The sequence below is a fragment of the Atractosteus spatula genome, chromosome 5 (assembly GCF_055471065.1).
Source record: "Atractosteus spatula isolate fAtrSpa1 chromosome 5, fAtrSpa1.hap1, whole genome shotgun sequence".
In the NCBI taxonomy this organism is placed as follows: Eukaryota; Metazoa; Chordata; class Actinopteri; order Semionotiformes; family Lepisosteidae; genus Atractosteus; species Atractosteus spatula.
In genome coordinates this window covers 17,691,761-17,715,663 of record NC_142710.1, presented here as the reverse complement: position 1 = coordinate 17,715,663, position 23,903 = coordinate 17,691,761, and the positions used below count along the sequence as shown (strand labels likewise).

The following is a 23,903-nucleotide window of genomic DNA, read 5'->3' as shown; positions in this document are numbered from 1 at the left end:
ATTCTGATTTTTCAGCTTCATGATGGCCCGCTTTACTGGCATTAACACTTCTTTGGTCCTCATGTTGAGAGACAACAGCAGCAGACTCCAGATGCAAATGCCACATCTAGAATCAACTCTAGACCTTTTGTTAGCTCTCTTGTGCATGAACTAACAATGCAACGACACACAGCTGGCCAAGAAACAACTGAGCAGCCAATTGTCCAATTACTTTTGGTCCCCTAAAATGGGAGAACTATGCATAAACGCCAGCAGCCATATCACCCTGCAACTCACAACTGGCAACCCACTGAAGCTAAGCAGCTCCTGGGAAAAACGAAGGTTGCTGCTGGAAGAGGTGTTAGTGGTGGCCAGCAGGGGGTGCTCACCCTGCGGTCTATGTGGGTCCTAATGCCCCAGTATAGTGATGGGGACACTATACTGTAAACAGGTGCCGTCCTTCGGATGAGACGTCAAACCGAGGTCCTGACTCTCTGTGGTCATTAAAAATCCCAGGGCGTTTCTCGAAAAGAGTAGGGGTGTAACCCCGGCGTCCTGGCCAAATTTCCCATTGGCCCTTACCAATCATGGCCTCCTAATAATCCCCATCTATGAATTGGCTTCATTACTCTGCTCTCCTCCCCACTTCTTGCTGATGTGCGGTGAGCGTTCTGGTGCACTATGGCTGCCGTCGCATCATCCAGGTGGATGCTGCACATTGGTGTTGGTGGAGGGGATCCCCATTACCTGTAAAGCGCTTTGAGTGGAGTGTCCAGAAAAGTGCTATATAAGTGTAAGCTATTATTATTATTATTATTATTATTATTATTATTATTATTATAAAAAGGGCTGTGACTCCTATATGGTTCACCCAATAAAGAGGTAAATATCCTCAAATTAAAGCTGACATTCTGCACTGTAACCTCATAGTCATTGTTTTATTTCAAATCCAATGTGCTGGAGAACAGAGCCAAAACAACAAAAACTGTGTCACTGTCCAAATACTCATGGACTGCACTGTATACTGTATTGGACAGTCATGTAGAAATTACTGGAGAAATAATAATAAGAAAAACAGACAAACACATGTAAAATATGAGGCCCAGTATACTGATTACTGCACTCTTATTTTTAAACAATTTAATTAAACTTGTAACACGAAGTCAGGGAGTATCAGTTATCTTTATACCCTGTTACCAAACTTTGCTGGTCAGAGTACAGAGTACAGAGGTCAGAGAGTGGTTCTTGTTTTGCTCATTGTTACTGGCTGGTGGAAATTGTGTAATATACTTATGTTTCACTGCACTGTGAATTGTGTCATAATTCAGGACTGTGAACTATGTATTTTATTTTTTCCAGTCATATCAGGCAATTCGGTCTTTCATATTCCAGGCATTATGAGCTCTGAACCTACTCTTTGCCATGAGAGGGGGTTTAAAATATTCATCAAGCCAAATCATAATGTGCAAAGAAATAAAAATTATTTAATCAAACACCTAAATTATTTACAGCAGTAATACAATACATGCAAGAACAATATTCTAAGATATGTAAAACCTGGAAACATTTTAATTCACAGCGTCTTCATTTTGAGAAAATGAAATAGTATTATGCTCCCTTTTGAGATTTCCTGTTCTTCATTACTAGCTCAGGCAAACAAATTCTTGCATTATTTTCTAACCACCACAAAATGATTTGGCAGGACGGTTTCATTTTGAATGTATGGAATTTATTTTATCATATTTCATTCCAGTCCGAATAACAGGCAGCACAATAGTACAGGGAAATTTTAGTGGTTTTCAATTGTGTAATGTCAGAGTCTGAAGTCTACAATTTACAAATGAGCCAGCTTGTAGGATGACAATTTTGTAGCAGGAGTGCAGTCCAGTGCAGCCCAGTGTCCATAGAGGGTTGTTATGATCTGGGGCTCCTATAAAATGATAACGAGGATAATCAACTTCTGTTGTAAATAAAAAACACGGCTGTTTCCAAACAAAAAAAAACACACAAAAAAAGTTCAAGCTCATAATTTGTACAGCCTTCATATAACATTTATGAGTCCTAACAGCCCTGTGGCACTCAGAGACATCCCCTCACAGAGGAATCTCACTGAGCAATCATCTCTCCCCCATCTTTTGATGAGGCCTGTTAGTCATCTCCAGTCCAAAGTGCAGAACAAGGCTGACAGATTGGATTTGCAATGTTGTATTTTTCTATAAATGAAATATATATGCATGAGATGCAATTTTGCCATTCAAGCACCAGAAAGTGTGAAATACAGTTACACAACAGCCTGTTCCATACTCTCACCACCCAGATCATCGTGTATTAGAACATGACATAACTTATGATAGTTTATTACAATAAGTTTGCATTTATTGTATTTGTACACTTGTGTTCTTTTCTTTCATGTACCTTACCAGCAGTACCAACAGTGTGTATCACAGTTTATCATAATATCAGTGAAATTTTAATCCACCACAGTTGAATAATACTGTGACATATAGGGAGATAAAATAACACAATATAACTTTAATTATACTGCACTGTCCTTGGGTTGTTGTTCTACCAATTTGGGGAGGTTCTTTAATGATATGATGAATATTTAAATCGGTTTTAAAAAGTTTTCCATTAGCGATTCAGCTGACAAAGCAGATCAGTGAGCCCTTAGCTAATTAGAGTTTGGGAGCCTATGCCCTTCTGCTCAACACATGTGTATGTTTTATGAGCATATAAAATAACGCACTAATCAATACTGTAACACAACACATAACAGCAAATGCAATTACACGATGTATTATACAGATCAGACCAGATAGATCCAATGTGAAGGCAAAGGTGGCAACCTTACAAAAGGAAAAAAACAAAAGTGAACACTTTCTCTATTCTCCACTCTCTCCTCACCCCTGATCTCATATTACTCAGAAAACAAACAGAGCCACCTGTGCTTTGTCAGCTCCAGAAATAGACTTCGTGTGACAGTGTACTCTAGCGCTTCCTGCCAAAATTGCCAGCTTGTGTTTAATTTTACAAAAACATGTTAAAGTGAGCGGGCAAACTTCACCAGTTTCTAGTCAGTGTCCCACCAGGTGGCTGATTAAGAATCTGGAGAGAATCCATAGAGCTTTTTAAACTGAAGATATCTTTGGAGACCGTAAATAGAATTACAAGACATCTTTAGCAATGAGCACGGAAGATACAGAAACTTTCTCTCTCTGATACTTCCAACGTGACCACGACATTTCAAAGAGCTAACAAGTAGACCAAATTCTCAATTTCAGATGATAAATGCATGCCTCTATGTGTCTGTATGTGTGCCTGTACACATAACCGTATTGCCCTTGCAGAACAAATAATTTTGTAATTATGTTTTTCTTCTAGACAAGCGTGTGTCAGCTGATGAGGCAGCCAGCAGAGCTGTGGCTGGCGATGCCAATAACCTTCAACAGCACCTCCCATTACGCAACCAAGTACAAACTGTTACAGAAGTTGAACTGCAGTCACCTCTGTTAGTCATGCCATGCTGAAAACAATACTGGAACCCCTGACGTTCAATAAGCACACATAGAGCACAATTTTTATTATGGTAACTTGCATCCTTCACATTAACTTGGCCTTATAACATTTCCATGCTTTTCAATGTATGTTGGCTCTTCTCCAGTTGACTTAGCAGAGTGTAATGTATGCAGAGTAAGAGCTGTGAAATCAGCTGATACATGTTTCTTCTGGACACTAAGAAGACATTTTTGTCTCAGGTATGAATGTATCATCCATGCATCCTTGTGCTGCGTAGAAGGTACTCAGTGTCTAGAAACAAGGAAATACATTCTTGAGATAATGATTTCAATTGAAAGTAAATTTCAGTTGTCCTAGCCAATACAGTCTTTCCCAATTGAGAGTTTTAAAATGTACACAAGGCTGAAATTGAGCTGTTTTACAGAGCCATTATGTTTTCCTGGAAGAAGAGGCCATAAACACAAAAGATAGTAGTAGATAGTAGATAGTAGACTGCATGATTATGTAGAACATCTGCTGATAAAGGGCTATAAAGGAAAAATATGCAATTATTACAGTACTAAGCACCATTCAACAAATTAAAATCAACACTTAGTAGGCTAACGCCCCCTAGTGTGCAAATACCTTGCTTACCATGAATTTAACAGGGGTTAAGTACATATCAATGGAGTACATTAGGGAAATGATAAACTATTAAGTAGCAAAGTATTTATTATTAGTAGTATTAAATTCATCTTTAAGGGCTCTATATGATGATAATTATGTTACTTTTTTTTATACACAGTCAATATTTGTGATGACATATTGGAATAAACCTGGATTGTACCTCATTCAGATCCAAAAATTCTACCTGAACTGTCTCAACATCCAAGAGGATTATCCTCCCAAGGGTGCAGAAACACTGGCTCCACAATATCTGATGCTTAGGCATTTCAGAGTATACAAAAGGATCAGATTAGAGTTTGTCCTTATAGGTTTGCTATATTTTTTATTAAACAATTCATATTTATCTATGACACCAAATATTTAGTGGAATATATGTGGAAATTGTTAGATTTCTAATTTTAATATTGACTGTTATTCCATGTTCAACCAAGAGGTACTTGGCAGAAGTCACTGACAATACAATATCATTCCCCAATTCGAGTTCTGAAAAACGGGCAAACGCCTTTGCAATAAAGCTTCAACGAATGAGCTGATTGGTGCAGGCGTAAAAATGAAGACATCACAAACAGAAATTACACTCAACAATAATTTATATAAGAAGAATTTAGAAGCTGATGCCGGCCTTGACAATTGTTCTCGCTCTCTCTACGGAGAACAAGCCCCCCTGGTCTCCTGCCAAATGATGTGTCCGCTATCTCTCGAACACCAGCACCAGCTCACAGTGAGCGGTGTGAGGAAACATGTCCACCGGTATGGCGGACGTTGGGATGAAGGGATGCCCAGTGAGCTTCTTCTGCCCGTCAGGGGGGCAACAGAGGTCCCGGAAGTTCCTCATGGCCTCCCCTTCGGGCTTGCAGGAGACGTAGACCAGCCGGCGGAGGGCAGTGCAGTTTCGCAGCGCCCGGGTAACGTGGTAATGCAGCCCTGCACGGGAGGGGTTCACCACAGCCAGCAGGTCCCGCTCCGACCCCAGAGAGGGCACCAGTCCCGGCAGGACCTCTTCAGCCTTGCCTGGCAGGAACTGGCAGTTGGGGACGTCGTTGAGCGCGGCGTTGTGCCGGGCGTCCCGCACGGCCTGCTCCACCACCTCGATGCCGACGACCTTCCGCGCCCTCCGGGACAGGGAGAGCCCCAGGGCGCCCGTGCCGCAGCACACGTCCAGCAGGGTGCCCGCCCCCTCGGCGAAGCCCCGCTCCCCGATGGCACGGTACAGGACCTCCGCGCCTCCCGTGTTCACCTGGAAGAACGCGTCGGCTGAGATCCGGAAGCTCAGCCCCAGGAGCTCCTCATAGATGTGGGGCTCCCCGCGCAGGAGCTGGTATGGCGAGTCCTCGTGGCTGCAGCGGGTCCCGGAGCTCTCCTGGAAGTAGAGCGAATCGAGCTGGCAGACCTTCCCGGGGCCGCGAGTGAAATAGTCCGCCAGAGCCGCTTTGTGGGCGCAGACCTCCTCCTGCGTGAGGCGCTGAGGGTGGAAGTACACAATGGCCATGGTGCTGCCTGCTGTGTTGGTCCTCACGGTTATCTCTCGCCAGTGGCCTCCCTCGTGGAACAAGAGGCAGGGCTCCAACGGGGAGAGCCGGATGAACTCTTCATAGCACCTCGCCACCAGCTTGTGCTTGGCCGGCATGTTCTGGAGATGGTCTCCGCGGACACAGACGATATTCCGGGCCTTCCCGGTCCCCACGTAGAAGCCCACGGTCTTCGGGTTGCCGTCCGGCCCTCTGTTGACGGAGAAGGTGGACTTGTTCCTGTACCCGTCTGTGACAGGCGAGGGCAGGATGGGCAGCAGGGGGAAGCCCAGCTGGCCGCTGGTCCAGGGCAGAGGGGACAGCGGGTCAGCTCCCTGCGCCAGCTGGGCAGACAGCCGAAGCAGGACTGTCCTCTGTGCCTCATACTTCACCCGCAGCTGGTCCTCGTAGCTCAGCCTCCAGAGAGGGGTCACGGCATCGGCCAGCCTCTCCTCCCAGGACAGGTGTTCGTTACTGAGGGCTGACGGGCGTTTCTTCTTCCTTCTCTTCTGTTGAGGCCGTGTTTTGTCAACACTGCGGTCTGGGTTGCCATCTGTCACCACACAGCCGCCAGAGCACCGTGGAGACGGACACAGAGCTCCTGCTCTTTTCAGCTTCAGGAACAAATGTGACCATGGGGATCTTAGATACAGCAATGCCATCATTCAGAAGGCAATCTGCCACGAGTTTAACCAAGCTTCATGGAGATATTACAGGTCTTCCTTAGAAGTTTCACATATAAACAGATAACCTGGGATAAACTTTTACATTTTACCTGTGGTATACACGTCTGATATAAAGCGATCTACATTGATACTAAAACCTGCACTAGGAAGACTAACCTCTCGGTCATGTGCTGGGCTGCGCTTGTCGTTTGACGTCTAAATAGTGTGCCCGAACTCAGTGACTGTGTGACGTCATATGAATGAACCGGCCAGCGGAGATCTCGGTATTTCCGCGATGGAATCAAACAGGGATGAAGCAGAGCGCTGCATCGAAATAGCCGCGGCGGCCATAAAGAACAACCAGACAGATAAAGCTCTTCGGTTTCTAGAGAAGGCACAGAAGCTGTTTCCAACAGACAGTACAAAAGGTAAGAGGGGGCACTCAAGAACTACAGCTGGCAAGCCACAAATCCCTTGGCCCGGGGCTTTAATCCTGCCCGAGAGACTGAGGCCCTGCGGGACAGGGGCACCAAACAGCGCAGGCGCAAGGGGCTGAGGCAGACAGGACTCTGCTGGTAGATGTAGTTTTTTTAGGAGTATGACTCCGTTGTCCGGTGCGGATTACATCTGTTTGTAATCCGCAAAAATTATTGCCGCAAAAAGAACGGTTTAAGAAAAAAGGGAACCGGGTCCTCGCCCAAGTTTGAACTTAATGTTATGTACAGCTGTCCTTAATTTAGACCAGATCGTTTACTCATGGACTTCGTTTCCCAGCGTCCAACAGTGCTGATTCAGCGGCTAGCCAGTCTCGGTAGGTGTTCTGGTAGTTTGTGTTTCTTGAAGTTATAAAATGTTCACTGGTTCACAAAGAAAGTGTTTGCGTTGGTGTGTTAGGAGCATCTCGCATATACCCGAGTTCTGCTTTTTTCTCATATCTTTGTGGCTTTATGTTTTAAAATCTGTCTTTTAATGCGTTACTGCCTTTGTAGGCGACGAAAAACACCTCGCGTGAACTACATTCCCCATGTCCAGGTCTCAAGTCAGTAAAATGACTGGTGTAGGAAAATATCATTCCTAAACTTGCACAAGATTTCATTGTATGGTTGATATTATGGTTTGGGCGTGTTTTCATGTTCTCGCATGGTTGAAAATATGCTTTTTGTTCACGTTGGTCTTCCTAAAATAACCATCTGTGTTCTCGACCGAGAACACCCCACTCGGGCCTAGTTTAATAATCTGCTGTTATTTCACGTTAATTATCTACATTAGATAACATTAAATTGCGGGAGTGATTTGGGAATCTGAATATGTAACAAAAAACGTATATCGTGTGCCCTGTGATTCGCTAAATGATTCAACGTCTTGGCTTCAAACCGATTGTTATTTTCTGTTCTCTGAAGCTAGGGGGATTCTACATAAAACTTTGCTTTTAGCTCATTTCGTTACCTCGCGTCTGAAACAGGCAGAATTGTCGAAAGATGCATTCAAAAGAGCTAGGCTTGTGCCGCATTTACACTTCTATATGGGATTTAATTCCGGTTTACTGTTGTTTCCATGATCGCGGTGAGATACACATCTTCGCTCCCGAGGTTTAGTATTTCCATTTCGCGAAGGAGAAAGTCAGAAATACTTCACCCACGTGACACATCTATTGCAAAATAAGAGTCAAAGTAAAAAAAAATACTGTCTGCTGACATTTTCGTTGTGTAAAACGGACCCTCCATTAGGTGTAAACATTATGAGTTCGGAGTATATACGAGATTTTGCAGCCACATTACTGTAATCCTATCACAAACAGGTTTAGCTTATGTTTGGTGTTTCCCTGGTGTTGATCCGTTCTTCCTTTAGGATTTATCACTAAAACCAATAGCAATTATACAAGAATAATAGAAATATTGATCCATGTGATGGAGAAAGTCATCCCAATCACTTTTCCTGAGCCATGGTAATGGAATTGTAGCACCTTCGTTCTTTAGCATTTTTGCAGTTTAGGGGTACTTTTAATTAGCTCTGAAATACGAATTGTTTTTAAAAGATCGCTAAGAATTAAGGGTTATTTGCAGCAGAGACGGCGATCAAATGAAAGTGCCAAGGTTATCTGCCGTGTTGTAAGCTTTTTTCTTCCGCTTCTGTCCCTGTAATTACACCATGTGTATGGTCCCTAGGCTACTTATTTCTTTCAGGTTATTTGGTTTATTTCTAATGTCTTCTGTGTAACTGGCATAACCAGTGTTGACATTTTTGTAAGGTTTTAAGAAATGTAGTCTCCACAGTTTCTGTATCTTCATATGTTGTGAAAACGATTGTGAAATGCACTTGGATACTTCTGATTGATGTTCTTTTAAAAGGCCTAGGGGTTTGTTATAAAATACACATTGGAACTTTTGTAATATTAGCAGCTCATTCATGAGTGTGATCATGAATACAATTGCTACATTTAATTGACAAAGGTTTGCTGTTTTTGGGTAACTTTTATTTCATTGTTGCCATAATGCAGGAAATGTTTTTTGAATTAATAATTAATGCTTAAGTGCTACCAGTGCCATGTGCATTAGGCATTTGTGTAACGAAGTACTTAATTGCTGTAATCATTTCCAGTTTGGAAGTGGCTTTGTGCCTGGCTGCTTGCTAATTGACAATGTAAGGGTAATGCTATGGTTCCAATTGCAAAGCACTTTCAGCCAAGTCCGGTTCTGCAAGCTGCAGTCTGTTTTAATAATCCAGTGCCACCTACCAGATATATTCCAGGCCAGGTACTCGCTACTGAAATATTAAATATGCAACCTGTCTGTTTCATACATCTTGTGTGTACCAGACATTGCACTCTGTAAAGACAAAAACACTTTGCAGTGAGGTGGAAGGCCTTTATTAGTTACCTTAATTAACAAACCTTCAGACACTTGAGTTCTAGACTCCAGTCTTTAATTTAAATTCCAAGACTCTCAGTTCTCTCGCACACGGAAGGCTTGTGGAGTTTAAGCTGAGCGCCTGGTGGGTGCTGCCTTACAAACATCACCTGCCTTTGCAGCACTGATCGAGTCGCTCACGCAGAATGGGCAGCCCTCCGGCCAGAGTCAGCAGCCCAGGCCGGGCGAGAGCGCAGGACCCCGCCACCGCAAAGGGGGCGAGGAGGGAAGGCCCCCCAGCACGGAGAGGACAGCAGAGACGGGCAAAAGCTACACATCGGAACAGCTGGATGCTGTGAAGAGGTAGATTTATTGAGTGTGGTTTCCCGTGTCACCATTCAGAAGGCATTGCTACCTGAGCTCCTTATTCTGTTCACATGAAGCATGGGGTTTCTCAAATATCAGGCGTCCATCCAGTTTATAAAGGCTTTATCAGGGTTGCCCAGGAGCCAGGGCCTATACCAGCAAGCAGCGAACACAAGGCAGGATGCCAGTCCATTACAGCTCACACCAGGGTCGGTTTTCCCAGAAGCCATTTAACCTACCAGCGTGTCTTTGGACTGTGGGAGAAAACTGCAGCACCTGGAGAAAACCCATATGAACACAAGGAAAAAACAAAGACGCCACCCAGATAGCTCCCAAGTCCAGAATTGAACCCACCCTTCTGAGGCAGCAGTGCTAATGCAGGCATTCTGGCTTACTTTCTGCACAGCTTGAGTTGCCTTTGCATTCTACCCATTGTTAAGAAGTACAACCTGATTTGTTTCTCTTGTGCCCTGTCCAGAATAAAACAGTGCAAAGACTATTATGAGATTCTTGGGGTGAGCAGAGACGCCACAGACGAAGACTTGAAAAAGGCCTACAGAAAGCTGGCTCTGAAATTCCATCCAGATAAAAACCATTGCCCAGGAGCGACCGAGGCATTTAAAGGTAAGCGTACCAGTTAAGATTCATGTTATAAATATTCAGCTTTTCTAATGATGCATTGATGCTGCCTGCTGTTTCTCTTTTGCGGGCTGTAGGTGTCAGCATTGAGTTGTTTTCATTGTGATTATGTCCATTGACAGACTTTATGGTCAAAGTGGTGAGGCAGCAAAACATAAGCTGCAAGAGAATTTAATATGATTGGCTCCTTCTTACAGCGTATTTCGGCATTGAATGCCATAAAGAGACTTGGATGTCCCTGTATTGAAATGCACGCCCTTGGTTTTGTCAGATTTTGTGTTTAAGCATCTCATTTTAATTGATAATCCATAATCAATCTCATGCAAATGATGGACAATAATCTGTTCGTTGATATTTCTTTATATACATGGTAACAAAAAGACATTGATGTCCTGACTCTACAAGTCCCTTTGTTTGAGACGGGGAGGTGAACTCTCCTTTTTCTCTAGCTCAGTGTTGCTCAGGTGTGTTTTATTTCTGCTTGTAGCTATCGGCAATGCCTACGCCGTGCTCAGTAACGCAGACAAACGGAAACAGTACGACCAGTACGGGGAAGAGAAGGCCCACTCGTCCCGGCACGGACGCTCCCACGCAGATTTCCACCGCGGGTTCGAGGCAGACATTTCTCCCGAGGACCTCTTCAACATGTTCTTCGGCGGCGGTTTCCCCTCCAGTAAGTTCCTCTCAGATCCAGGGAAACACACGGATAATAGAGATGCGCGTTGGGGTGGGGGGAGTTCAAATGAATGATTTGCCTTTTCATTGCAATACTTTGGACTTTCTACATGTGATTATAAGAAGGGAGCCACTGTAAGCTATAAAAGTGTACTGCAAGCATGGAAGACTGATGGTAGGGATTGTGCCGGCATATCTATTAATGGAAGAAATCCAAGCATTGTAGAGCCGAACTCCAGGGTTAATAACACTTTGCGGCTGTGGCTGTATGACATTTTTATGGCTTTGTGCAATTGTCTTTTTAAAATTCAGTTGTTTGTTTTTACTCTTCTTGTTTTACTAATGTATCCTTGATAATTGTAGTTATACTTAATTCTCCCCCTCCCCCCCTTCTGAAGGTAATGTTCACGTGTACAGTAATGGCCGAATGCGCTACACATACCACCAGAGGCCAGAGAGGAGAGAGCAGCAGGGAGACGTAAGTGTCTTACCTTTTCTTTGATTCAGTTTTTCTCCGGTCAAGCAGAGCTGGTTCTGAAACCCGCTGGAGTGACACAAACCATACTGAAGTGTTTGTGGTCGGTGCCGACTTAGTTTCCAGCAGCAGTGCTGTGGGATTAATTGGACATGAAGCCCTTCACATCTTCTTTGGGTATTTCATTAATGAGATGGAAATGCATCTATATACCTTTAGAGGTGTTTTCACTGATTTCCATCTGTATCCATTTGCACTGTGTTGGTTATATTAATTCTAGATGTCTTAACTAAAACGTTCTATGAAGAGACAGTGTTCAGCACACTACGAAGAGGCATCACTAATGCATAAGTACAATATCACAAGCAATGTTTGCTGTACTTAAAGAATAATTATGTTTAAGATATAAGGTGCTTATCCATAAGTCTGAAGTTGTAATTAAGTACTGAATAACGATTATCCATACAAATGTAGTGGTGGCAGAATTCAGATATGTTGGTGATGTAAATGTGAGGATATAGTATTTTGTGTAAGTGTCGTTCCCTAGTCAGTATGAAAGCTGTATGACAGCTCTGTGTAGGCCTTATATTACAAAACAGGCATAGCTGCTATCAAATTGGCTCAAAGATAAAAATGAATGGTACGCCCCGGGTTTAAATTTCTTTAAGCTTGAGTGTGGAATAGTTCAAGTATTGAAACAACTTGATCACTCCAGGATATTCAAAATCAGAAGTGAAACACGAGTGAGAGACATAAGTAGAAAGTAAAGGGAAGTGCATTTAGAACGTTAGGAGGTACTTTCTGTGCAAAAGGTTGTAAGTTTCCATGATGCAAATATCTGGATGGGATCTTTAGATCAAGTAGCTATTAATTATCAAGCCTGCTAGATGGGCCTCTGGCCTCCTCTCGCTTGCAGGCTTCCTGAAGTTCTTGTTTGTGCCTCGTACAGGGGGGCCTGGCCCTTTTCGTCCAGCTGATGCCCATCCTCATCCTCATCATCGTCTCCGCACTCAGTCAGATGATGGTGTCCAGCCCTCCCTACAGTCTCAGCCACAGACCGTGAGTCTCTCTTTTCTGGTATTCTTTATTGGCCTGTGTACGTGGACACCACTTTTTTACAGGTTTTTTTTTGACGATGTGAAATACTGGACTCCTATCTAGGTTTTACACTTTGAGTAACTTTAACAACCCGTTGCTAAATTACTAGTGCAACCTCCCTATGTACATGTTTCACAACTTGCTAATCAGGTAATTGGAATAGCAGAGTGAGGTGCAGCAAGAACACTAAAGGTTTGACCTCAATCATTTAAAATTTCAGTAACACTTTCCTCACTTGTTCCTGAAAGATGTGAGCCTTTTCTGTGATGACTATTAATTCCTTAATGTACTAGGAGCTGTCTGCAGCTATTCACTTTAGGACCTCAATGCATATTGATTGAACTCTTCTCCTTTAAGGTACTAATGATTGGAGGGGGAAAAACCCTGATGAAACTGAGTTAACCAACACTTTGTCAATAATTTCATAAAAAGAGCCAGTTAACTCAAAGGCTCAAGAAATCAGTTAATCCATACTTTATCTAATCTGCAAAATTAACACTTTTTCACTTGGAATTACATTTGAAAAACATGTAGATTCTGTTTTCTACAGATTTGGATTGTTTTTGGGAAAGCATTACTCAGAAACCCAAGGGACTGTAAAGTTGCCTTTTTTAGTGCTAATAGTGTCAGTTGTGCTGCCAAGTTTTTTCTTCCATGACCTTTTCACAGACCACCAGTGAATGCTCTGTTTTACCTTTTGCTGTCTTTGGTAACTGGGAACATGCACAGAGTTTCAGGTTCCTTGTTTAAAAGATGACGTGGTACAATAAAGGATGGTGATGTAAAATAGCGCAAAATCAGACTGCCATTGTCTGTAGGATGTAAACAAAGTGCACATGATTGGTTTCTGGTTATCATTGCAGAGGGAGCTATTAACAAGCTTAAATTAATTTTAAACAACTTTCGAGTTTTAAACGAGGATATAGTATCTTCAGATTTCATGCTTCTTATGTTTCTCATCATTAACCGTTGTTTAACCGTTTTACAAGGTAATTGATTTGTGGTCATTTTTATTCACACCTCAGTGGTCTGACATGTACCTTATCATCGGCAGACAACACAAAACATTGAAGTATGTTCAAGTATGTTCAAGTATTCAGACACTTTAAAGGCAATTGGCCTTCTTCAGAATCAATAGTGAGACACGTCAGAGAGACAGCAGAAAACCACATGGGAGTGCATTTAAAACAAGGAACAAGAGGCACTGCATCCCACAGATGTTAGAGTATGGAACAAGCTACACAGCCGTGTCCTAGCCTGGTACCCTGGCATCTTTCAAGACAAGGCTTGATGTTCTAAATGAGCTCCTAAATATCAAATGAGCTTCATGAGGGTATTGGCTGCCTTTCATTTGCCACCATGTGTATTCTCAGTGACAGGTTGGTTCAGTTTGATTGGCTACTTCGTATCAAAATGTTTTTTCAAGTTCATTCTTGGTCAGGGAGTTGTTTGCAGTACAACCAGTGGTGGTTGGGTAACTATAAAGAGACAGAAGCAAATGAGCGCAATGGGCCAAACGGACTGCTCTCAAGTGTGCCCTCTCTATTGCTCGAATTTGTTTGAGAGGAGAATGGGAGCTACATGGCGACCGTTTAGACAAGTCAAATCACTCTAGTAAATGAGCTAGAAGTTTCAGACACAAAAATAAGTTTAAATGGAATTAAACGATGCAGGATCTGACATGTTTTGTGCATGAAATCTGTTGTTTAATGGGTGGTTTGTAGCCGTTATGTGTGAGAAGGAAAATAGGAATTTGAAGTAACACCTGATCCCTACAAACCAGTGATGACTTAATTGGTCAAGCACTTTTAGATTTTCAGTTTGTTCTTTTCTCACATGTCAATGTGATTGGATTCGAAAGAGCCTTGGAGAGATTGTGGGCGAGACATTTATTTTTCTTTTTGTGTTGAGGTTTGTGTTTTGTATTGTGACAAAAACAGCATTACATGCCAACCTTCTGGTATTAGAAATGAGTATAGAGGGGGTGTCCTGCTTCCCTTCTTTGCCAGTCTGTCAGCTGTCCAGACTCTGAATGAGGGAATGCTTGGTGACTCATAAGCTAACGATGCCGGATCTATCTGTCCAAATGCAGGTCAGTGGGGCACACTCACCGGAGGCTCACTGCAACCCTGAAGGTGCCTTACTACGTGGGGGAGCACTTTGGCGAAGAGTACACTGGAGTAAACCTGAAAAACATAGAGAGGAGTGTAGAGGACGATTACATTTCTAACCTTAGGAACAACTGTTGGAAAGAAAAGCAACAGAGTGAGTTGATGACAAATTCTTTTTTTTTTTGCACCCTTCACAGGTGTTATTTACCATTTGTGGAAAAACCTTGGGGATACATTCATTTGTTTTGTGAATGAAATCTATTCACGTCACGTTTTGGTGCTTTTGAGGGTGTGTGGCTGTTGTGTGTGAAAATGAAGATGGGAATTTGAAGTAACACTACTTCATACTAACCAAACATATTCTGTGCTCGGAGGCAATAAACAGCCACACTCTGTGCATATGAACCTGTAGCCAGACGAATAGACTGTAACAGCTTGTGTAACTGTCCTGCACAAATAGTACAGTCTGAATGTTTCTATGTTTTTTCCACATGGCTCTCTCACTGTCTTGCAGAGGAAGGCTTGCTATACAGAGCTCGGTATTTTGGAGACAGTGATCTGTACCAAAGGGCACAGAAGATGGGCACTCCCAGCTGCAGCAGGCTCTCAGAGGTGCAGGCTTCATTACATGGTTAAAAATGACCCTGACCCAGACAGGTGCGTTGACAGTCCCAGCACTCCTTCAGTCTCCTTGTTCAAGTGCAGAGTGAATCTGTCAAATACTGAAGTCTCCCCCACCCCCCCTACTTCTGAATTCACTGGAGGCTTATTAAACTTTCTGTTCTTGCCAACCACAAAGTTTCTGTGAAACTTTATTTATGAGCTGTTCAGTTTTGAATGGTGAAAAACAGAAAGTTTTAAGCCTTACCGTGACTATCTGGATTTCATACTTATTTTCTTAGAGATGATTTAAAAGTCTTTTTCTCTAGGTTTTGAATATTAATAAGAGCAAATCGGTGAGAAAAAAAATCCCACTTTCTTAGAATAGCTGCACAAACCATGGAATTATGGGTCCTGAAATTTAAGTTAACCTTGTGATTGTGTTAATCTGTGTGGTTACATTTATCGTTTCAGGGTTTTTTTTCTCCTCTAGCTGAAAACTGTATGGCCATTCTGAAAACTGAAACTGATTTTATTTCTTTTCTTCCTTGGGTTGTTTTTCAGGGTCAGTGATGACAGAAGAGCCACTTCATTGGACTGCATTATATATATATAATTACTTGTCCAAAACGTCACAATAATTGGTTTGCAAAACCACACAAACATGGAAACAGTCCCTGCCATATTGTCCGTGAAGCAGCATGTTTAATCCAGAACGGTTAGGCTGCACTTTCCACATCACTCTTGTAGTTGAAGAATGAACTCGTACTCCCTGTGGGCTGTAATCTCGGAGATCTGGGAAGTAGGATGAGGCTGGGATTCCTGCAGATCTACTTGCAGTGCGTTGGTGTCTTCTGACTGGAGAACAAGAATCAGAAGCTGGAAATAATTTGGGAATAATTTATTACTCTGTAACAGTGATCTTTTATTGGCATATTATGCTGCTAAGAATGACTCCATATTCCCTTTAAATGTTTCTAAAATAATGTGGAAAATGGACTCTTCTTAGATGACTGAGCCAGTTAAAGATGAACATTATTTCTGTAGTTTCTTGTATATATGTTGTAATTTTAACTATGCAGGGACTAGATTAAAAATTATTTAGCTTCCTACTTTTATGATTCAATAAATTGTACCCTGTGAATTTGCTTGTGTTGAATAATTAAAGTATGCCACTTAGTATTTAAGATAATTGCATCAGTAAAATACTGTATTTATTAAAAACTGGTTCATCTTAACTCAGTCATAATGCCTGTTTTTTTTAACTGTTAAACATTGTGAATTTTTCAGTGCAGTGGCTGGACAGCTTCATCTAGGAAGAACGTTCTTTAGAAATACAGCAGTCTGTTTTATACCATGAAACAGAACATTACCAATTAAATAATGCCACTATCACAAGTCTTTGCTCTGGATTCTATGATTTAAATGTGTAAATATATTTTTTACTTACATTTTGAAATGACTTATTTCATCTTCAGGTCACAAATACTAAGCAGAGAACATAGAGCTGTCTGATTTCACTAATTTTTCTGTGATTCTATGAAAATATTGTAAATTAGAGCAGTGGTTCCTAACCCTGTTCCTGAAGAATCCCTGTTTCTTACTTTTCGTTCATGCTTCGCTTGAATCACCAGTGCTGACTGATTCTTTTAATTGACTTGCTTGCGTAGACTTTTGGTCAACTTGTTTCTGCACTTAGTGTTGGGTTTCAAAACCACCCGACTTCAGCTTTATTAGCTTCTAATAATTAATTTGCCTAACCGGAAACTACTTATTTTTCAAGTTTATTTTTATTGAACAGCTTTTATTAGATGATTAATTTTTGAGAAAGATACACAGATATTGTTGAGACCCTCACAATAAGATATTTTGTCTCCATTTACTTAATTTTAATTGGTTACATTTTTGCAGCATGTATAAATAAGAGCAGTTCTTTAATATAGAAATTGGTCTGGAATTGAAGTCAACTCCAAATTCCATCAGACCTTTTCAGAACTGAACGCAAGTTTTAGAAACATGCCACCAACAGGAAATGTATTTCCCTGTGCTGACGTGTAAAGAACTCTGCTGAAGCACATATTATTTGTTTAAATTAATATGTGATGTATGCTTATTTAAATAGCTTTGAAGAACAAGGTGTACAGTACTTATTTTCAGTGGTGTATTCGGCACCCAAAATGCAAGGTGGAACTAAATATTGCGAAATGTTTGTGTAGTTTATAATCGCACAAGATGCAAACAATACGTCATACAACTCTTCTGTTGTGCGATTGTCCCGAAAACAAATAGTGGATGTAGGACATTTTGCTTTGCTTGCTAACAACGATGGATTTGCTTTAAATTTTAACTACTCACCAGCTACTTTTGAAAGGTGAGTTCGGGTCTACGCACCTGAAAGCGAAATGGTTCTATATTTTTGCAGGCAGTTCAGCCTTGTCTCTGCTTGTTATCTGTTGTTAGATGATTTATTCATAATTATGTAATCCCACTTCATTCAATTGATAGCGTAACTACAATATGCTACAGATGTGATGGTGAGTGTTTATAAGGCGTGTACGGATATATAATATCAAGTATTTTAGATCGTATATATTCTTAGGCGATATGTTCTGAATGTAAAAAAAAGTTTATAATTTTCGGAATAAAATTTACGCGTTGTTTTTAAGTTATTTTTATAGAACTGTATGATCGATTGACAGGAGATTAAACAAAATCTGTGTGATTGCAAAAAAATTTTTTTGCGCTTCCGTTTTCTTCACAAGGAGAAGAATCACTCGGGTGATTATTGTCTGGCAGGCGTGGGGGAGAGGAGAGGCGGGATAATGAATAGGGTTAATAGAATAGGGAATTCCAGCGCACACCTCCTGCGGAAAACTGCCGCACCCCCGTCCATCGGGCTCGGAGACAACCAGTTGCGCACGTTCGCCTGGGTTTCCTCCTGGAGACCAGCGCTGCCGGGTTGCTTTGACCTCATTCGAAGGATTTATTTCCCAAAAACGTATTCGTCAGCTTTCCTGCTCACAGTGCAAACAAGACAACACACGTTTGGACGAACTAGCTGATGCGTGATTTGGTGCATGTGTCACAGAAGCGTTTACCAGTGCCAGGGTCCGGTGAAATAACCTGAGGTTGTCGAGACTAAAGACAAGAAAACAGTTTTTAATAACTTTCAGACATAGGTTAAACTGTAAGAATGCGGGATGTGATAAGCAGTTTACGTCATCATTTCGGGTTCTGCGTAACTGATTCAGCGTTCTTGATTTTTTTTTTAGAAGGTTCAATTCTCTAGTTACTGTGTCATTTCTATTTGCTTATTTCTTTCTGCTATTTAAATTATAGTTTATCCGTTTTGGAGAGAGGAGTATCTTATTTGAGAACGCGATTCGGCTGGTGCTTTTCATACCCTCTGAAAACTCTTGGTCTGCCGGCGCATTTACACTGTTGATCTGGTACAGTTGAGCCGCGCAGCAGAAACAGCTGCGGGCTGTGGTGAGTCACGTAAAGCACAAACCGGCTATTACAAGGTCTCCTGACGTCGGCTTCCTAAACAACTGTACCCTGGGCTATAAAGCGACGTGTCGAAGGACAGACTTCTCTACCCAATAGTACATCAGAGATTGCTTTTAATATTTTCTGCTGTGCCTGTTGCCGTTACTAAATATATTGTTTATAAATGTAGGAAAACATAAAAAGGTATTAAATAGCTTGTTATTTTTCAAAGATAACCTTTATTTTCTACACCACCTTTACTAAGAAGCAGGGCTTGTTTGTAAAGCCAGGAATAGCTAGATTTAGATGATGCAATAACATTCGGGACCTCAGGATCTTTACGGATCAAAGCGTTGCAGCGGCAGTATATTCCCTGTGATCTTTTAAGCCGTCTTCTGTTACAGCCTTGCGGTTTTTTTTTTGTTCATAGATCTCATTCGGTTGACACTGAAATGTTTCGCCCCTTTTTGGATGAACGGTGTACTTTTGCTTGGAATGAAATAGTGGGAAGCAGTTAAGAGGTCGAGAAGAAAGTTCTGGAACAGAGAGGAGGTGTTCAATGTTGAGCTCTCTTCAGAGGGAAAATCATCCATCTGTCCATTTCTGACCCCTTTATCCAATTTGGGGCCGCAGGGGAGACGAAGCCTACCTCGGCAAGCACTTGGCAGGCACAGACACAAACAGGCAAACACTCACACCAGGATCACTTTTCCCAGAGGCCAATGAACCTACCAGTATGTCTCTGGTCTGTGTGTAATCCTCGTTTCTAAGCCAGATGCGAGGACAAAATAAAATGGAATTAAAACTTTAATTTTTAATTAAACTTTAAAATGGAATTAAAAAATTTTGGTTAGTGGAATCGTTTTATATTTTCATTTTTGATTACACTTGGGTTTGTAGGACTGTGGAACAAAAGCTACTCGGCCATTTCAAAACAGATATCCTTGTTTCTTTCCAGTAACATCCAATAAATAATCAGATCATTCTCAGATCAATTAGTGACTGCAACCAGACTCCCTGGATGGAATTATCCATTGTATGCTGCAAGAGTAGTTTGAACTGTTGCAGTAAGGAATATAGGAGAATGCAGATTTGAATAGATCCTCACACTTGGTACCCAAGATTAATGCTGGCCTCAGTCTTTTATAACCAAAAACATACACATTTTAAAGAATGTAGAAGTTTGAACAAATTGAGGTTTGTAAATCCTGACATCTAAAGCTAAGGAGTCGTTAAAACGTCAGAATTTAGAAACTGCAGCCTCCTGACATTTCAAAGGAATGGCTTCACCACCTAGAAAAAAAAAAGGTTGCATCCACTCTTCCACATCCAAATATTTAATCTGGAATATTCTGAATTCCATCTCATGATTCATTCCACACACCCCTCTAGTGAGAGTATAAATTCAAGTTCTCAGTATCTGGAATATGGTTGTAATACTAATTGCCAGTCTCGGTGTATGTTAACTTGGTTGAATTGGATTTTCTAGTGCACATTTGCATCAAGCACTATGCAACCACACAGCACCGGTTCTTTTTTTAAAAGAAGAAAACATTCATGTATACAGTAGGGCAGATGTGAAAAGAAGTATCATAATTGTTTGAAAATATAATTTATTGTTCTTTCACCTTTTTTTTTAAAAAAAGTACAAAACAGTACAGCCTAGGTATTTGAATATCAAATAAATTAGCGCTGTGAACAACACAGGCATTGGTGGACAAGGAATACAAAAGTAGAAATGGCTCAATTTCAAAGAATCAAGTCTTACAACAACCGAAGTCCTCTAAAAAAAAAACCAAATTGTCCAATACATGGTGGTAATAGTGCATCAAGATTACACACTGAACAAGACAGTGTGAGCCATGCAGAAAGCATCCATTTTACATGAACATTTAAGAGTGCACAGTTATACAATAAAGGGCTTCAGTTGTTCTGATCTTGTAACTCAACTTTGTAGAGCTGCCACTTTGTGGTTGGAAAAAAAAAATCTAGTAACAAACTGAAAACAAAGACATCATTAAATGTATTCGAGTAAACCATGTTGCATTTGGACATTTCTTTGTTCCCAGGTACATATGTTGATCCGCTACCAAATCTGCTTTAAAAAAAAAAAACAGTGCAACAACATGCATCTTCCAGAAGCCAGCTGCTCAATGCATTAAAACCCATTTAAAAAAAAAAATACTTCAGTGTTTTCACAAGCACAGATCTGTAGTTCTGTGCTTTTCTGGACACCATAATAATGGAATTTGTTTTTAAAAACATTCACAAAGAACATCTGAAAGGCCACAGTGGAGTACAGGGCATTTAAATGCATTTCTCTAAATGCCCAGTCAGTACTGAGAGAACCCCCACCCCCCCCAGGTATGAAGTCCCTTTGATACTTCCCCAGAAAGGGGCTATTTGGCTCTTTATTGTAGCCAATTAACCCTAACCTGCATTTCTTTGGGGGGGGATGGGGAGGAGAGAGAACTGGAGCACCCAATGCTTTCTCGGACGTGTGGAGAAAGTGCAGGCTCGACCGACAAGCCCAGGCACCCTGGAGCCATGAGGCAGTAGCACCAACAGGCCACACTGAGGGTGGACATGTTGGTAGTACTACCTCATGCTACAGGGCCTTCGACAAAGCCTGTACCAACAGCTGTTTCATGGACCCTGCGTTCCCATCCATGCAGACACAAAGGCCAGGGACTGCCGGCTTTGCGTTGGTCTGCTTGGTTCTCACACCTCCAGAGGCACGAGGAGGAGTGGAGTCCAACAAACAGCACGGCCCGATCTACCGACCACATTCCCCCTCAACACTCCTCAATGAGAAGTTCCTCCGAGCTGTACAGTTTCTTCTTGATCACCCGGAAGCCGGTGCTGAGCCTCAAGGCGTGTTTGAGAGGGGGCGCCGACGGAGACCGGGCGGCGAAGAGATCCTGGATCCTCGGCCAGATCCCCCCCGATTCCAGCCGGAGCACCAGCGTCAGCTGGAAAGTGGGCACCAGGCAGGGGTCCACGGCGATCTGCTCGATGCTCTGGCAGGCGTCGCCGTGCTCCACGTACAGGTCGACCTGCGCCCCCCTCAAGCCGCAGGGCTCGCTGGCGGCCAGGTGTAGCAGCTCCTGCCCCACGTGCTCCAGGAGCTGGCCCGGGATGAGCAGCCTGGAGCACCTCAGGGCGCCGCCCTTGGCCTCCGTCAGGCTGCGCTCGATCAGGCCCACCACCTCCGAGCACAGCGCCTCCTCCGCGGGGTCAAAGAACAGGTCCGACCCCGACGCCGAGGTCTGGTCTAGCTCTACGGATCCTAGAGAGGGAGAAAGGAAAACAGGAGTCAGGATGGAATCTGGACCAGCGGTAATCTGCTGGCGGGTTTTCAATGGCTTTGGCTGACCAGTACCATTAGTAAGGGTAAATTATTTGGGCCTAATCGGTTAAAAAGCGACAGAAGGAAAAAAAATATCCAGCCACCTAATGTTCCCTTTTGGTCTGTAGATGTTTAGGGAGATCACAGGCCAGAGTTTGGTTAATTGAACAATGTTAAAGCAACTGAGACGCTTCAATAAATTAGAGAAGGATTTCCTAAGTCAACGAAAGACGAGTGCAGGTAAGCGCGACAGAAACGTTTGCAACTCGGAAAAGACGAGAATCTCACCAGAATCGGAAAAATCACTCCTGCTGGTTTCGGCGTCCGAGTCGAAGCTGTGACTGAGGTTCGAGCCGCTGAAATCCGTAAGTTTCTGCATTAGCTTCCCCCACGATAGTCTCTTCAAGCTGCTGTCTGCCGTTGGTGAAGGAGGAAAACTTTCGTACGGGCTCAGAGGTGCGCTAAATGCAGGCATGACTTGTTCGAAGAAAAAAAAAAATCAAGTCTCCAGTTCCGAGATTATTCGTCTTCTCGATACAGCTATATAAAACACCAAGAGAGAGAAACAATTATTAATCCATAGCTACATACAAAATGAACATTTTAACGTATTGCATGGGTACGCAAAATCGATGTATCCAACAGCTTGAGCTATGCTAATCAAGCGAAAACATATGGTCATTGTTTGTACCATGCAAATTGGACTCGAAAACATAAGTATAACGCATGGGATTAAAGTGAAGAAACAGAAGTGCAAACAAAACGATATAATACAGTACTTACAATGTGGAATCTGGGTTGCGGGTATTCCTACGCGGCTGAATTCCTAATGCCCAAGCATAACGTATAAGTGCTGGCGTCGCGTACCACAGCTGGTACTGCACGGACTACGGGCGCAGGGCCGCTTAAATACGACACGGCCGTCCGTCTCCGAGCCCCCCCCCCGTGCGCTGACTTTTCAGCCAATCAGCTTTCAGCGCACGTTTCCAACGTTCTGTCCTGCCTGGTAACATTTCTCTCGCCTGTGGAAATGGGGAGGGGGGGGGAGAGTGAGGATCGCTGCGACCCCCAGCTCCCCGGGTGCTGCTGTAAGAACAGCGCGAGTCTACCCCAGTTTGCACGTAGGTTTGAGGGAGTGCGTACTGGGATGGTAGTGAACCGGTTTTTTTTTGTGTGAGCAGCGAACGGACTTTCATGCAGTTATGTTTTACTGTTTCCGAACCCTTAAAGCGAGACGGCTAATAAAGAGAATAAACCGAGTGTTTGTACTTGCATGTACTATATCTCTCGGTTGTAAACACGTTCAGCGGTGTCTATATCCTCCAGTCCAGCAATGTGTATGAGCACTTTTTAAGATTTTTCCCCATTAAAGAATGACACGATGTTGCATACTAAGCACTACCTATATGTTATCTGCACGACGACGTTTGTTATCGGTTTTCTAATATTTATAATTAGTGGAACAAATAATGCACTCTGATGCAAACCATAGAAACCTACGTATAGTTAAGTATTGTAATGCGTAAAAATTAATCCAACCGTTTTATCCAAAATGAAGAGATGAAAAGGATTTTTACCTTCAACTTTTCTCGTAACGTGATTTTTCGAATGTGTTCGATATTTGCTTGAACGTATCGATCTAAAAGCTCATGCACATTCAGTTTAAAAATGTTAAACTCTGCTCTTCGTCTATCAACATTTCAATTAATAGGAAAACTTGGATATTACATCAAGCGAGTGTGTTGAAGCTGCAAGTTTGCAGAGACGTTTATAATGATTTATGTTGTTAGATACGAAGTTACTGCAGTAAACACACTACTTGGTATAAACCTGAACGCAGTATGGGACAGACAGCAACACCGTTAGTGCATTTAGCCGTTTCTTCTTGAGATTGTCTTGCACTTGAGAATATTGTTAATCT

The 23,903-nt window shown here is 42.3% G+C and overlaps 3 protein-coding genes across 3 annotated transcripts; 1 reads left to right on the top strand and 2 right to left on the bottom strand.

Annotated features, from left to right (window-relative positions):
* Positions 1–4,761: 4,761 nt before the first annotated feature.
* trmt2b (tRNA methyltransferase 2B) lies at positions 4,762–6,466 on the bottom strand. Its single transcript, XM_088916559.1, has one exon. It carries the CDS (start codon positions 6,332–6,334, stop codon positions 4,853–4,855), a length of 1,482 nt encoding a protein of 493 aa, XP_088772685.1. The 5' UTR covers positions 6,335–6,466; the 3' UTR covers positions 4,762–4,852.
* Positions 6,467–6,564: 98 nt separating this feature from the next.
* LOC148834645 (dnaJ homolog subfamily B member 12-like) lies at positions 6,565–16,542 on the top strand. The gene is made up of 9 exons (XM_088916561.1): positions 6,565–6,762; positions 9,363–9,543; positions 10,025–10,170; positions 10,673–10,858; positions 11,259–11,338; positions 12,285–12,394; positions 14,526–14,698; positions 15,059–15,201; positions 15,709–16,542. Exons 1-8 carry the CDS (start codon positions 6,591–6,593, stop codon positions 15,178–15,180), a joined length of 1,170 nt encoding a protein of 389 aa, XP_088772687.1. The 5' UTR covers positions 6,565–6,590; the 3' UTR covers positions 15,181–15,201; positions 15,709–16,542.
* Positions 16,543–20,232: 3,690 nt separating this feature from the next.
* ddit4 (DNA damage inducible transcript 4) lies at positions 20,233–22,864 on the bottom strand. The gene is made up of 3 exons (XM_088916558.1): positions 22,766–22,864; positions 22,271–22,522; positions 20,233–21,922 (listed from the first exon to the last, which is right to left on the bottom strand). Exons 2-3 carry the CDS (start codon positions 22,455–22,457, stop codon positions 21,429–21,431), a joined length of 681 nt encoding a protein of 226 aa, XP_088772684.1. The 5' UTR covers positions 22,458–22,522; positions 22,766–22,864; the 3' UTR covers positions 20,233–21,428.
* Positions 22,865–23,903: the final 1,039 nt, after the last annotated feature.

Coding starts and splice junctions, on each gene's coding strand:
- trmt2b (XM_088916559.1), bottom strand. CDS start 6,334: ATGATGGCATTGCTGTATCTAAGATCCCCATGGTCACATTTGTTCCTG.
- LOC148834645 (XM_088916561.1), top strand. CDS start 6,591: ATGAATGAACCGGCCAGCGGAGATCTCGGTATTTCCGCGATGGAATCA. Junction 10,859..11,258: donor CGGCGGCGGTTTCCCCTCCA/GTAAGTTCCTCT, acceptor CCCCTTCTGAAG/GTAATGTTCACGTGTACAGT. Junction 12,395..14,525: donor TACAGTCTCAGCCACAGACC/GTGAGTCTCTCT, acceptor GTCCAAATGCAG/GTCAGTGGGGCACACTCACC.
- ddit4 (XM_088916558.1), bottom strand. CDS start 22,457: ATGCCTGCATTTAGCGCACCTCTGAGCCCGTACGAAAGTTTTCCTCCT. Junction 21,923..22,270: donor GAGTGATTTTTCCGATTCTG/GTGAGATTCTCG, acceptor CTCCCTCTCTAG/GATCCGTAGAGCTAGACCAG.